Raw genomic sequence first — 16,434 nt, forward strand, 5'->3', positions numbered from 1 at the left:
CTATGATCAATTAATCTACAATAAAGGAAGCAAGAATATACAATGAACAAAAGACAGCCTCTTCAATTAGTGGCACTGGGAAAACTAGATGGCTACATGTAAAAGAAAGAGATTAGAACATTTTCTCATACTATACCAAAATAAACTCAAAATTGATTAAAAACTAAATATAAGACTGGAAACCATAAAACTTCCCGAAAAAAAATATAGGTAGAATATGCTTTGACAGAAAATGTAGCAATATATATTTTTGGATCTGTCTCCTATAGCAAAAGAAACAAAAGCAAAAATAAACGAATGGGACCTAACTAAACGTAAAAGCTTTTACACGGAAAAGTAAACCATTGACAAAATGTTTTCCCTACTGAATGGGAGAAAATATGTGCAAATGACGTGACCAATAAGGGGTTAATATCCAAAATATATAATCAACTCAATATAAAAAAAGATTAAAAAATGGGCAGAAACAACAAATGCTAAAGGAACTTCCCTAGGCAAGAAACACAACAGAAGGAAAAGAACTACAATAACGAACCCAAAACAATTAAGAAAATGGGAAAAGGAACATACATATCAATAATTACCTTAAATGTAAATGGACTAAATGCTCCCACCAAAAGACACAGACTGGCTGAATGGATACAAAAACAAGACCCATATATATGCTGTCTACAAGAGACCCACTTCAGACCTAGAGACACATACAGACTGAAAGTAAGGGGATGGAAAAAGATATTCCATGCAAATGGAAACCAAAAAAAGCTGGAGTAGCAATTCTCATATCAGACAAAATAGACTTTAAAATAAAGACTACTAGAAGAGACAAAGAAGGACACTACATAATGATCAAGGGATCAATCCAAGAAGAAGATATAACAATTGTAAATATTTATGCACCAAACATAGGAGCACCTCAATACATAAGGGAAATATTAACAGTCATAAAAGGAGAAATCGACAGGAACACAATCATAGTTGGGGACTTTAACACCCCACTTTCACCAATGGACAGGTCATCCAAAATGAAAATAAATAAGGAAACACAAGCTTTAAATGATACATTAAACAAGATGGACTTAATTGATATTTATAGGACATTCCATCCAAAAACAACAGAATACACATTTTCCTCAAGTGCTCATGGAACATTCTCCAGGATAGATCATATCGTGGGTCACAAATCAAGCCTTGGTAAATTTAAGAAAATTGAAATTGTATCAAGTATCTTTTCCGACCACAATGCTATGAGACTAGATATCAATTACAGGAAAAGAGCTGTAAAACATACAAACACATGGAGGCTAAACAATACACTACTTAATCACGAAGTGATCACTGAAGAAATCAAAGAGGAAATTAAAAAATACCTAGAAACAAATGACAATGGAGACACGACGACCCAAAACCTATGGGATGCAGCAGAAGCAGTTCTAAGAGGGAAGTTTATGGCAATACAATCCCACCTTAAGAAACAGGAAACATCTAGAATAAACAACCTAACCTTGCACCTAAAGCAATTAGAGAAAGAAGAACAAAAACATCCCAAAGTTAGCAGAAGGAAAGAAATCATAAAAATCAGATCAGAAATAAATGAAAAAGAAATGAAGGAAACGATAGCAAAGATCAATAAAACTAAAAGCTGGTTCTTTGAGAAGATAAACAAAATTGATAAACCATTAGCCAGACTCATCAAGAAAAAAAGGGAGAAGACTCAAATCAATAGAATTAGAAATGAAAAAGGAGAAGTAACAACTCACACTGCAGAAATACAAAAGATCATGAGAGATTACTACAAGCAACTCTATGCCAATAAAATGGACAACCTGGAAGAAATGGACAAATTCTTAGAAATGCACAACCTGCCAAGACTGAGTAAGGAAGAAATAGAAAATATGAACAGACCAATCACAAGCACTGAAATTGAAACTGTGATAAAAAATCTTCCAACAAACAAAAGCCCAGGACCAGATGGCTTCACAGGCAAATTCTCTCAAGCATTTAGAGAAGAGCTAACACCTATCCTTCTCAAACTCTTCCAAAATATAGCAGAGGGAGGAACACTCCCAAACTCATTCTACGAGACCACCATAACCTTAATACCAAAACCAGACAAGTATGTCACAAAGAAAGAAAACTACAGGCCAATATCACTGATGAACATAGATGCAAAAATCCTCAACAAAATACTAGCAAACAGAATCCAACAGCACATTAAAAGGATCATACGCCATGATCAAGTGGGGTTTATTCCAGGAATGCAAGGATTCTTCAATATACGCAAATCAATCAATGTGATACACCATATTAACAAACTGAAGGAGAAAAACCATATGATCATCTCACTAGATGCAGAGAAAGCTTTTGACAAAATTCAACACCCATTTATGATAAAAACCCTGCAGAAAGTAGGCATAGAGGGAACTTTCCTCAACATAATAAAGGCCATATATGACAAACCCACAGCCAGCATCGTCCTCAATGGTGAAAAACTGAAACCATTTGCACTAAGATCAGGAACAAGACAAGGTTGCCCACTCTCACCACTCTTATTCAACATAGTTTTGGAAGTTTTAGCCACAGCAATCAGAGAAGAAAAGGAAATAAAAGGAATCCAAATCGGAAAAGAAGAAGTAAAGCTGTCCTTGTTTGCAGATGACATGATACTATACATAGAGAATCCTAAAGATGCTACCAGAAAACTACTAGAGCTAATCAATGAATTTGGTAAAGTTGCAGGATACAAAATTAATGCACAGAAATCTCTGGCGTTCCTATATACTAATGATGAAAAATCTGAAAGTGAAATCAAGGAAACACTCCCATTTATCATTGCAACAAAAAGAATAAAATATCTAGGAATAAACCTACCTAAGGAGACAAAAGACCTGTATGCAGAAAATTATAAGACACTGATGAAAGAAATTAAAGATGATACAAATAGATGGAGAGATGTACCATGTTCTTGGATTGGAAGAATCAACATTGTGAAAATGACTCTACTACCCAAAGCAATCTACAGATTCAATGCAATACCTATCAAACTACCAATGGCATTTTTCACAGAACTAGAACAAAAAATTTCACAATTTGTATGGAAACACAAAAGACCCCGAATAACCAAAGCAATCTTGAGAACGAAAAATGGAGCTGGAGGAATCAGGTTCCCTGACTTCAGACTATACTACAAAGCTACAGTAATCAAGACAGTATGGTACTGGCACAAAAACAGAAAGATAGATCAATGGAACAGGATAGAAAGCCCAGAGATAAACCCACGGACATATGGTCACCTTATCTTTGATAAAGGAGGCAGGAATGTACAGTGGAGAAAGGACAGTCTCTTCAATAAGTGGTGCTGGGAAAACTGGACAGGGACATGTAAAAGTATGAGATTAGATCACTCCCTAACACCATACACAAAAATAAGCTCAAAATGGATTAAAGACCTAAATGTAAGGCCAGACACTATCAAACTCTTAGAGGAAAACATAGGCAGAACACTCTATGACATAAATCACAGCAAGATCCTTTTTGACCCACCTCCTAGAGAACTGGAAATAAAAACAAAAATAAACACATGGGACCTAATGAAACTTCAAAGCTTTTGCACAGCAAAGGAAACCATAAACAAGATGAAAAGACAACCCTCAGAATGGGAGAAAATATTTGCAAATGAAGCAAATGACAAAGGATTAATCTCCAAAATTTATAAGCAGCTCATGCAGCTCAATAACAAAAAAACAAACAACCCAATCCAAAAATGGGCAGAAGACCTAAATAGACATTTCTCCACAGAAGATATACAGACAGCCAACAAACACATGAAAGGATGCTCAACATCTTTACTCATTAGAGAAATGCAAATCAAAACTACAATGAGATATCATCTCACACCAGTCAGAATGGCCATCATCAAAAAATCTAGAAACAATAACTGCTGGAGAGGGTGTGGAAAAAAGGGAACACTCTTGCACTGCTGGTGGGAATGTGAATTGGTACAGCCGCTATGGAGAACAGTATGGAGGTTCCTTAAAAAACTACAAATAGAACTACCATATGACCCAGCAATCCCACTACTGGGCATATACCCTGAGAAAACCATAATTCAAAAAGAGACATGTACCAAAATGTTCATAGCAGCCCTATTTACAATAGCCCGGAGATGGAAACAACCTAAGTGTCCATCATCGGATGAATGGGTAAAGAAGATGTGGCACATATATGCAATGGAATATTACTCAGCCATAAAAAGAAATGAAATTGAGCTATTTGTAATGAGGTGGATGGACCTAGAGTCTGTCATACAGAGTGAAGTAAGTCAGAAAGAGAAAGACAAATACTGTATGCTGACACATATATATGGAATTTAAGAAAAAAAAATGTCATCAAGAACATAGGGGTAAGACAGGAATAAAGACACAGACCTACTAGAGCATGGACTTGAGGATATGGGGAGGGGGAAGGGTAAGCTGTGACAAAGTGAAAGAGCGGCATGGACATATATACACTACCAAACGTAATGTAGATAGCTAGTGGGAAGCAGCCGCATAGCACAGGGAGATCAGCTCGGTTCTTTGTGACCGCCTGGAGGGGTGGGATAGGGAGGGTGGGAGGGAGACGCAAAAGGGAGGGGATATGGGAACATATGTATATGTATAACTGATTAAATTTGTAAAATAAAAAAAAAAGGATGAGGCAAACCAAGTAGAAAATAAATATATCATATACTCTCACTTTTGTAATAAAAATACACATCACATAGTCCATATTGGTTACCTCTTAAGAGAACAAAGTAAAGGAAAGGATGGATTTTTAAAATTAAAAAAAAAATGGGCAGAAGACCTGAATAGACATTTTTCCAAAGAAGACATACAGATGACAAACAGGCACATGAAAAGTGCTCAACATCACTAATAATCAGAGAAATGCAAATCCAAACCACGAGATATCACCTCACGCCTGTCAGAATGACTATCATCAAAAAGTCTACAAATAAAAAATTGGCAAGTATGTGGGGAAAAGGGTATCCCAGCACACTGTTTATTGGAATGTAATTGGTGCAGGCACTATCGAGATTCCTCAGAAAACTAAAAATAAAACTACCACATGATCCAACAATTCCACTCCTTGGAATATATCTGAAGAAAATGAAAACATTAATTCAAAAATATATATGCACCCCAATGTTCACAGCAGGTTTAGTTATAATAAACCAACCTATAGAAGCAACTTATGTGTCCATCAACAGATGAATGGATAAAGAAGATGTGAGGTATATATATAAATATATATACACACAAGGGAATATTACTGTCACAAAAATAATGAAATTTTGCCATTTGCAATAACATGAATGGACCTGGAGGGTATTATGCTTAGTGAAATTAGTCAGACAAAGACAAATATTGCATGTTATATTTATATGTGGAATCTAAAAAAATAAAACAAACAAGTGATTATAACAAAACAGAGAGACTCACAGATATAGAGAACAAACTAGTGGTTACCAATGGGGAGAGAGAAGGCAGGATGGGCAAGATGGGGGTAGGAGATTAAGAGGTATAACTTACTATGTATAAAGTAAATAAGCTATCAGTATATATTGTACAACAGAAGGAATATAGCCAATATTTTATAATAATTGTAAATGGAGTGTAATCCACAATAAAATTGAATCACTATGTTGTATACCTGAAACTAATATAATATTGTAAATCAAATAAACTTCATTAAAAAATACGTGTAGGGAATAAAAGTTGATGTTCCAATATGGCCAAGTGACACATGAAAAGATGCTCAACATCTTTAATTATTAGACAGATTCAAATCAAAACTAAAATGAGTAATCACCTCACACAGATCAGAATGTCCATCAGCAAAAAAATCTACAAATAATAAATGCTGGAGAGGGTGTGGAGAAAAAGGAACCCTCCTACACTGTTGGTGGGAATGTAAATTGGTACAGCCACTGTGGAGAACAGTATGGAGATTCCTTAAGAAACTAAAAATAGAGCTACTGTATGATCCAGCAATCTCACTCCTGGGCATATATCCAGAGAAAAACATGGTTTGAAAGGATATATGCATCCCAATGTTCACTGCAATGCTGTTTACAATAGCCAAGACATGGAAGCAACCCAAATGTCCATCGACAGATGAATGGATAAAGAAGTACAGATTGTACTTGTATATTGTGGTACATATATACAATGGAATATTACTCAGCCATTAAAAATAATGAAATAATGCCATTTGTAGCAACATGGATGGACCTGGAGATTATCATGCTAAGTGAAGTAAGTCAGACAAAGACAAATGTCATATGATATTGCTTATATGCAGAATCTAAAAAATATGATACAAATGAACTTATTTATAAAACAGAGACAGCCTCACAGACTTAAAGAATGAACTTATGGTTACCAGGGTTAAGGGTTGGGGGAGAGCGATAGATTTGGAATTTGGTATTGACATTTACATACTACTATATTTAAAATAGATAACCAACAAGGACTTATTGTATAGCACAGGGAACACAGCTCAATAAAATGTAATGACTTATATGGGAAAAGAAATTGAAAAAGAATTGATACATGTGTATGTATAACTGAATCATTTTGCTGTACACCTGAAATTAACACAACATTGTTAATCAACTCTACTCCAATATATAAAAAATAAGTTGATGTTCCAAGAATTAGGAAGTAGAAGCTGACAGGCTCTAGAGACCAGAGTTTATAAACCAACATATCATCAATTTTGCTATAATCTATTGGAACAAATAGTCATTCAGCCTACCCAGATTCAGGGGAAATATATAGCTTTCAGATGAATCTTCTCACTGAAAGATTTCCTGAAGTTCTAGCCATGGTCCCAATCTGTGACATAACTGAAGGAGAGAGAAGCCACCAAGTCCTAGTCATCAAATTCTTACTTAATACCTTGGAATTTTCTTCTCCTCTTCATGCCTGCAGCATCTCTGATATAATTTATATAAGAGCAGATCACACGAGCCCCTGAGAAAGACATCTATGAGTGTCTAGTATTACCCCATTTCTAGCCCGAAGTGTCTGGACTCACTGACAGAGGGAATAAATATGTAATGTGAAATTAGGAGGTAGACTCCTGAGAAGTCTCAGCTAATACCTAAAACAGGGCACTATGACATCTTACTCCAGAACCCAAATTTTCTTTCTTTATTTATTGAACAAATATCAATCATGCTCATGTTATATTCCAGAAACAAATACGTTTCTCATGTGTCTGAAAGACCTATGTTGCTTCTGCCCTTCTAATTTTCTGTCCTCTATTCTTTGTATCTTTCTTCCTCTCTTCTAGCTTTCAGAAATGTGAATATGAAATGGATATTTTTCTCAAAGCTAAGAATAAAAATTTAGTCATTAGATAGGGATACTCAAAGGAGGTAATTAACAAATTACCTGTCTGTTTTAACAAATAGAACCAAGAAAACCTCCACCTCTCTAATAAGTCCCCAGAGGATTTCTGGGAGGAAACCAACTAATTTCCACAGTATATTAGAAAGGGTCTTTTCTTTGACTAACTAATTCTCATAGTGTATTACCATAGTTCTACTTGTTAATTGGGGAAATTATGGATACACATTGGGTAAATGTGGTAATTAGATCCCTATGGAGATAAACATTTCAATTACTAACCAAGGCATTGAAGTCATTGCTAATGTAAAAAGGAAGACCATTGTCGTACTCATTGAGGACTTACCTAAACTATCCATGGTACAGGTGAAATTTTCGTGTGGAGCAGTGTAGATAGTTTTTTTTTTTTGCTTTTTTGTTTTTTTGTTTTTGCAGTACACGGGCCTCTCACTGTTGTGGCCTCTCCCATTGCAGAGCACAGACTCTGGATGCGCAGGCTCAGCGGCCATGGCTCACGGGCCCAGCCGCTCCACGGCATGTGGGATCTTCCCGGACCAGGGCACGAACCCGTGTCTCCTGCATCAGCAGGCGGACTCTCAACAACTGCGCCACCAGGGAAGCCCTAGTTTTCTTATAATGGTCCAGAGTTTGTAGAAAATGGTAGAAGAGCCCTTGGACATTATGACAGTGAAGATAATTTTGGCAAATTTCATCTAGAAACCTTATAGAAGATTCCAGGATGTGTCCGAGAATGAAGACACCTGCATGTTACTGGGCACTCAACTCCGATTTGAAAAAAATGTAAATTTTAATTTTTATTTAGGGACTCTCATTTCCTTATTGAGAAGAGCAGTGACAATCCACTTATTTTTATGTCAAATTTTAAAATTGTTGAGTTTTCCCTGGAGCCAGTGATCTGTTATCCCCTAGTTGTTAGTAGTGGAAAATAGAAAATGTGATCAAATGATAGAAAGGGCAGTTTGATGGTAAAAAAATGTAAGGATAAAGATAAAGACCAAGATGAAGAGGAAGGCAGGGCCACAGGGTAAGTTTTGATTTTTTATAAGGGGATACAGTATAAGAAAAAAAGAAAACAAAAATTTATACAGAACATGGAACATAAGGAGAGCATAAAAAGTATTTTTACTTAGGAGGCACATGGTGGTGCAAAGGGGACCAAGTTGCTGTAAAGTGAACTGAGATCATTATTAATTCATTAATGGGCTATTTATTTATTCATCAAGACTTTTTCATATATTCCATATATTTAAATATTGTGTTATGTTTTAAGAATTCACAGGGCATATGTTGTGGTATTTATCCTTGAGGCTGTCTGGTCTATTGGAGAGACAATCAGGAGACAATAATTTGGATGTAACATGTTGAGTATTTTGATAAAGACACATGAAAAAACCTTTAAATATATTAAGCTTTAAATATACTAGAAACAACAAATTCTTCCTAGACAGATTAGAGAAACTTCAATAACTGGTGACTTTAAAAAGTGTGAAGAATGAGTGGATCACAGATGAAAGTTAGAGGATATTTGAGGCTGACATTTCTCTCTCTCTCTCTCTCTCTCTCTCTCTCTCCAAGAAGTCCTGAAATACAAAGGCATATATAGAAAACTCTATGTATTTTAGTGCAAGTCCTGTGTGATTAAAATTTAGGTTGCCAATGTAGATAAGGGGTAAAATTAGTTGCCTTTATAACCAACTTAAGAAATTGGCTTTACCTTACAAGTGATAAAGAAATATTGAGCAAAATAATGAAAAATCAATTTGCTCTTTCCCCTTGTTGAAGAGGTAACTTAATTACCCTATATGTCCTTTTCTTTTTCCATCTTTTTATTTTCTCCAAGCTTTCTTTGAATGTGTAATATCCTCCTTTCCAAATTCAGAAAATAGCAATACCACTTGTTTGTCCGCACACCCGAAGGACTGTGGCAGCAGCCTCCCTATGGCTCTTTTATAAAAGGTATAATGACTTGAAATGGTCTGTAGGGCCTTTATTTTCTTTCCTGCTTATGTCTGCATGTCCAAATCCAAAATATTCTCCCCAGCTTATTTCAACTGCCATCTCTCTGCCATGCAGATGTCTCAGATCCTAGAATCTGTAAGTAACAAATCTTTCCCCGTATAGAATTCCCATATTCCTTTAATGACAATTCATGTTCTATTTTGTGTAAAGATCTTATCTCCAGTAGACTATAAGCTACTTGTAACCAAGGTCCTTGCCATTTCATCTTTTATTTACCCACATTACTTAGCATAGTGCCTGGCATGTAACAGAAACTCCACAAATATTTGTCAATGAATAAATCAATAGCTATTTCCAAAAAAAAAACACTATCTGCTACTTACCAAATATTTTATGCAGCATTCCAGACTGGGTTAAGTACAGTCAACGTTTTCCATAGTTAACTTATTCTGCAGCTTCAGTTCCCACATAAGTTCTGTGGATAAGTTTGAAAAAGTAAATGACGTATTACAGGGGTTTGCAGGGGAGGGTCAGGGAATAGCCATTGAGTAATGTGGCCTTTCTTTCCTTTCAGAAATTCCATCTTTCTCTGGGTAATTATTCACTGTCTTTTCTGAGGATGACCCTATAAAAGAGAAAATATTCAAAGAAAGGAGACCAGGAAGTTGGAAATGTAGAGAAGATATCCCAGGAGGGATAATAAGGGAGTCTTCGTTCTGGTCAAAAGCACAGGGTATACTTCTTATTTATAAAGTTTAGAGATAAGGCAATTCAAAGATATCAAAAGTCCTATTTCAAAATTTTACTAAAACTTTATCTAAGCAAAAGATCAAACAATAATAGAAATTGTATTATTTGTAAAGGACTTTAAGACCAACAGTAAAGTGCTATTAAAAATTTAAAAGTGTGAGGTAATGGAGAAAACCATTTGATAATCAGAAAAGAAACTGAAAAGGCAGCACTTTTTTTCTTCCAGTTTTACTGAGATATAATTAACATGCAACACTATGTAAGTTTAAGGTATACAGCATACTGATCTGATTTACATACATCATGAAATGATTATCACAGTAAGTTTAATGAACACCCATCATCTCATATAGGTACAAAATTAAAGAAATAAAAAAAATTAAAAAATTAAATAAAGTATTAATAATTATATTTTTTCTTGTGATGAGAACTCTTAGGATTTACTCTCTTAATAACCTTCATATATAACATACAGCAGTTAATTATATTTTTTTGGGATGACAACAATTTTTAATTGATCATTTGTCTCTGCATTTAGAAAATAATATTATAGAGATTTTTCATCACAAAATGTCAAAGCAGAAGGTTAATATTTTATGCTAGATTAATATCAAGGGAAAAAGTTAAAAAATCCCTGAAATCAAATGTCATCTACCCAGGAGTCATGAAATAATTCAGAAGAGAAACTGGAATCATTGGTCACTTTGGTTCTTCAACAAGTTTTCAAGTACTTGGTATATACTAGACACTACGGTATGTGTGGGGATGCAGTTTCTGTCTCTGGTGAGTTAATTTGTGTAGTCAAAGATAAACTTATAATACTAATGCCAAAGCAAATAAGATTCTAATGATTGCTAAGGAAACCCAGATAAAGTGATAAAGCACAATTAAGAAGCTGTAGGAACGACAATGTGCACATGTTATTTTAACTGAGAATTTAAATATATTCGCACAATTAAAAGAAGAATAAAATGAAGACAAACATAAAGTATGGACTATTTCCAGATGTAGGGGGTAGTATGAAAAAGGACATGATTGTTCAAGTTTTCTCAATGTTAAAGTGCATGTGAAGAGATATATAGTGGAAGTTATGAGTGGAAATTACTTTTCAGACAAGAATGAAAGTCAGAATATAGCTTTTTTAACTTTATAGATAATTGAAGGCCATTTAGTTTTGTTAATAGGATAGAATTTGCCCTATAGAAAGACTTTACTGCTGTAGCGAATTGTGGCTTAGAGTAGGAAGAGATAGAATCCTAGGAGTCCATTCATAATGCTCTTGTAATAATCCAGGTAAGAGCTAATTTCTGGAAGAACAGAAGAAATGGATTCTAGAACTATTACAGAAAAAAAATGGATTGGATGTGGAGGATGAGAATTATCATGTGTTTAAACATGCCTCAGAAATTTACAGCTTGGATGACTAAGAAGTTTTGGAAACTTTTTATTAATATACAGAATCCAGGTAAAGGAAAATATTTGGGTTGGAGTTTGGAGAGGATAAGAATGTTTTAAATAAAAATATATAATCTAGTACCAACAATAAGAACTGTGTCAGAGGCCTCAGGGAAAGTATCTGAGCATCACTGCTCAGGAATCCAGAGACAGATACTGGGAGCGACAGTCTGTTGGGTCTCCAATTCAGGTATATCAAGGATAAGATACATAACCAAGTGGAAAAACAGTGAATGCTGAAGGAAAACTAATTAATTCTAGCCACAAATTTTCTGCAAAGGGAAATTGGGCCTGGTGTCCCAGAAGAGTTTGTAGAGTATTCATAACACTAGTTCTAAGACAGTAGCTGTAGTTCTAAGCCAAATTAATTTTAATGAATGATTGCATTAAAACTGTAGTCAATTTTAATGTGATATATAATTAGTAAAAAAAGAGAATTCTGTTCTTTAAGGACAAGCAGCACAAAGACAAATCAATGGTTATTGACCTAGATGAAGAAAGTATTAAAAGCAGGTGGAACATAGATCTTCAGACATTGGTGGTATTGCTTGTGAAATATATGTATCAGTAATGTGGATAAAACTATGACCACTTAAAATCATAATTAATGTAGAGAAAGGCTTTTTTGAGGATTAAATTACCAAAAAATTAAGCAGAGACTATATAAGTCTGCAAGGAAGGGGCCTGAAGAACAGGCTTTCTTTGAGCAAATGTCTGTACATTTCATATGAACACTTGTCCCCAAATTCAGTGCTAAAATCATAGGCAGAAAAATAGCACTGTGGGTGCATATTAATTTAGGATAAATTTTGCTTAGTTTACAATCCTTTTTTTTCCTCCCATGCCTGTTGTTTCTCTTCCATATGAGACTGGCTACTTTATGAAGGGTAAATTCCCTTGACTTCTCACTTCTAAAGGTCTCTGAAATTGATCATATTGACTTTATTCCGTGGGATCTACTCTCCATGGCCAATTTCTCCTGTGTTACTGAATTCCTCCTGCTGGGTTTTTCCAGCCTTGGGGAATTGCAGTTTGTCCTCTTTGTGGTCTTTCTCTGCTTCTATTTGATCATCTTGAGTGGAAACATTACAATCATCTCAGTCATCTGCTTGGATCACAGTCTCCACACACCCATGTACTTCTTTATATGTATCCTTTCTACCTCTGAGACCTTCTAAACAATTGTCATCCTCCCCAAGATGCTTATCAATCTGTTCTCCATACTTAGGACACTCTCCTTCATGAGTTGTGATTCAGAGATGTTCTTTTTCTTTGTTTTTGCTGTCACCAATTCCTTGCATCTAGGAGTGATGGGCTATGATCGTTATGCTGCTGTCAGTCTTTGCACTACCCCATTCTCATGAGCTGGAGGGTTTGTGAGCACTTGGCAGTAACTTGTATTGTTAGTGGTTTCCTAATATCTCTACTGGGAACAACTTTGGTCTTTAGCCTCCCTTTCTGTGGCTCCAACAAGGTCAAGCATTATTTTTGTGATATTTCACCAGTCAGCTATCTCGCCTACACTGAAGCCTACATTAATGAACCTGTCATCTTCATTTGTGGGGTCTTGGGGCTTGTGCCCTTGATCTTCATCTGCATCTCCTATGAATTTATTGTCTCTACTATCCTGAAGATCTCATCAGCTGAAGGCAAGCAAAAAGCATTCTCCCCCTGTGCCTCTCATCTCATTGTAGTCATTGTCCACTATGGCTGTGCTTCCTTTGTCTACCTGCGACCCTCAGCCAAATATACAACAGGCAGACAGGCTGGTGACCTATAACATCATCACCCCACTGTTGAACCCTATGGTATACAGCCTCAGGAACAAAGATGTACAGCTGGCCATTCAGAAAATGATTGGAAAGACTGGGTTTTCTGTTAAGACTTTATAATTAAAACATTTTTCAACAGTACACACAAATTTGATTCAAATATGTCTCTAATTGTTTAAGTCATAAACGTTTCAAGTCTATTCACCTGTATGACTGTGTGGCTTTGGATAAGTTGTTTGACACTGTGGGGCTGTAATGTTCTCTTAAGTAAAGCACACATAGCAACATGTTTGTCACAAGGTTGTTGCAAAATTAAGGGAGATATCAGAGCATCTGTCATTAAAAGACAACTCTCCTACTTATCTTCTTCTTCAGAGATAGTTCTCAAAATGATCCTAACAACCATTATCTCTTATCCTATGTTTGGCTTGTTAGCCCCAAATCTCTGGTTGTCCTCTTTGTTTAAGATTTTGTCCAGCTGAAAATGAGGTGCGGATATAGGACTAAGACATGATGGAGAAAAATGTTACTGTACTAGCAATTAGAAAACTATTTAAGTCATGACTAAAAAAACTATGGTTGTTCTTTAAATCTAAGTTTAAAATATAGAATATAGGGATAGTATAGTTTTTGCTCCACATGGTTTTTGTTTGTATCTAATGGATAAGATGAAAGTAAGCATGAGTAAAATGCAAAGCTGGACAGAACTCGAGACTCATTATATCAATTAAGACTTTGTACATCTCTGCAAGGACCTTCTATTTCTTTCATATTCTCCAAAAATGATATTTCTGGATGTCTTTTCTGACCACTCATTTGAACCACTCTTGATATAACATAGAAGACATGCTACAGAACTTCATGAAAAAAATAATAACTATCCAGTCCCAATGCAGGCTGAAGATGTCTACATGGCTTTCCACACTGAATTTATTAAGAGTGGCTCCCAGTTTCAAATTTCTCATCTGACTACCTAGTATAAGAGAGAGAAGGACTCTGTCTTCATGAAAATTAATTTGCCTTAGAATTACAGCTACGGTCTTAGAATTAGTGCTTGATTCCTCTACAAACTCTTATAGGACACCAGACCTGATTTCCCTTTGCCTAAAATGCGTGGCTGGAATTATTTAGTTTTCCTTCAACGTTCCTTCAGTGGTCATCTTGTCCTACCATTCACCCATACAGAAATTTCTTCATCAGTATTTCCAAGCCTGCACTGACTACCAGTAACTTCACAAAATATACATTCTTGCTGTTATCATTTCTCACTACTATTTCCCCTCATTTAAGCTGATATTTCCCTCTTTGCGATCTTAGTACTTTCTGTCTCTTGTGTCATACAGTAGGTATAATCTTGGTTCACAGATGTTTAAGACAGTTACAATGATAATCTGATCCTTTCCCATTACTCAAGTGACCGGATTTCAGACACCTCACCTTCTTGTGTGCAGTCCTTTATACTTGCTGCTGATTACCAATATTCTTTTTGTTTTAATTAATTAATTAATTAATTTTGGTGACGCCACAGGAATGCGGGGATCTATTCCTCCATCAGGGATCGAACCTACACCCCCTGCAGTGGAAGCACAGAGTTTTAAGTGGACTACCAGAGGAGTTCCTTCAGTGTTCTTTTTAAAGCTTAATGAATAAAACTGACATTCATATTTCATGTGTGACCTCCATTTTCAAGGTAAAATGTAACTGTATCCTCCCTTGAAATTTTACTTAGATTTTCAAATAAAAGTGTATAAAATAATCAATAAAGCTCTCATATTTTAAAATTACTACTTATATTTCTATTCTTGGCTGCCTGTTTTCAATTTTGGATTAAGTCTTTTTATATAATTTTTATTCTTACTAGTTAAATAATTAAGGCATTTTTAACATCTTTATTGGAGTATAATTGTTTTACAATGTTGTGTTAGTTTCTGCTGTATAACAAAGTGAATTAGCTATATGTATACATATATCCCCATATTCCCTCCCTCTTGTGTCTCCCTCTCCACTCCCTATCCCACCCCTCCAGGTGGTCACAAAGCACGCAGCTGATCTCCCTGTGCTATGTGGCTCCTTCCCACTAGATACCTCTTTTACATTTGGTAGTGTATATATGTCAATGACACTCACTCACTTCGTCGAAGAATACCCATACCCTTCCCCAGGTTCTCAAGTTCATTCTCTATGTCTGCGTCTTTATTCCTGTCCTACTCCTAGGTTCTTCAGAAATTTTTTCTTTTTTTTTTAAGATTCATATATATATATGTATTAGCATACGGTATTTGTTTTTCTCTTTCTGACTTACTTTACTCTGTATGACAAACTCTAGGTCCATCCACCTCAATACAAATAACTCAATTTCATTTCTTTTTATGGCTGAGTAATATTCCATTGTATGTATGAGCCACATTTTCTTTATCCATTCAGTTGTCAATGGACACTTAGGTTGCTTCCATGTCCTGGCTACTGTAAATAGTGTTGCAATGAACGTTGCGGTAAATGACTCTTTTTGAATTATGATTTTCTCAGGGTATATGACAAGTAGCGGGATTCCTGAGTCATATGAAAGTACTAATTTAGTTTTTTAAGGAAATTCCATACTGTTCTCTATAGTGGCTGTATCAATTTACATTCCCACCAACAGTGTGAGAGGGCTCCCTTTTCTCCACACCATCTCCAGCATTTATTTTTTTTTAGATTTTTTGATGATGGCCATTCTGAATGGTGTGAGATGATAACTTATGTAGTTTTTTTTCACATCTTTATTGGAGTATAATTGCTTTACAATGCTGTGTTAGTTTCTGCTTTATAACAAAGTGAATCAATTATACATATACATATGTTCCCATATCTCTTCCCTCTTGCGTCTCCCTCCCACCCACCCTCCCTATCCCATCTCTCTAGGTGGTCACAAAGCACCAAGCTGATCACCCTGTGCTATGCAACTGCATCCCACTAGCTTTCTATTTTATGTTTGGTAGTGTATATATGTCCATGCCTCTATCGCTTTGTCACAGCTTACCCTTCTCCCTCCCCATATCCTCAAGTCCATTCTCTAGTAGGTCTGTGTCTTTATTCCTATATTA

General features: G+C 35.6%; 1 protein-coding gene across 1 annotated transcript; it reads left to right on the plus strand.

Moving 5' to 3' along the window:
* Positions 1-12,541: 12,541 nt before the first annotated feature.
* Positions 12,542-13,471, plus strand: LOC132503711 (olfactory receptor 10R2-like). Its single transcript, XM_060120419.1, is given in 3 exon segments — positions 12,542-12,908; positions 12,911-13,337; positions 13,339-13,471. Coding segments are annotated over 3 exon segments (924 nt in total). The 5' UTR covers positions 12,542-12,544.
* The last annotated feature ends 2,963 nt before the right edge of the window (positions 13,472-16,434 follow it).

This window comes from Mesoplodon densirostris, chromosome 2 (genome assembly GCF_025265405.1).
Source record: "Mesoplodon densirostris isolate mMesDen1 chromosome 2, mMesDen1 primary haplotype, whole genome shotgun sequence".
Classification (NCBI taxonomy): domain Eukaryota; kingdom Metazoa; phylum Chordata; class Mammalia; order Artiodactyla; family Ziphiidae; genus Mesoplodon; species Mesoplodon densirostris.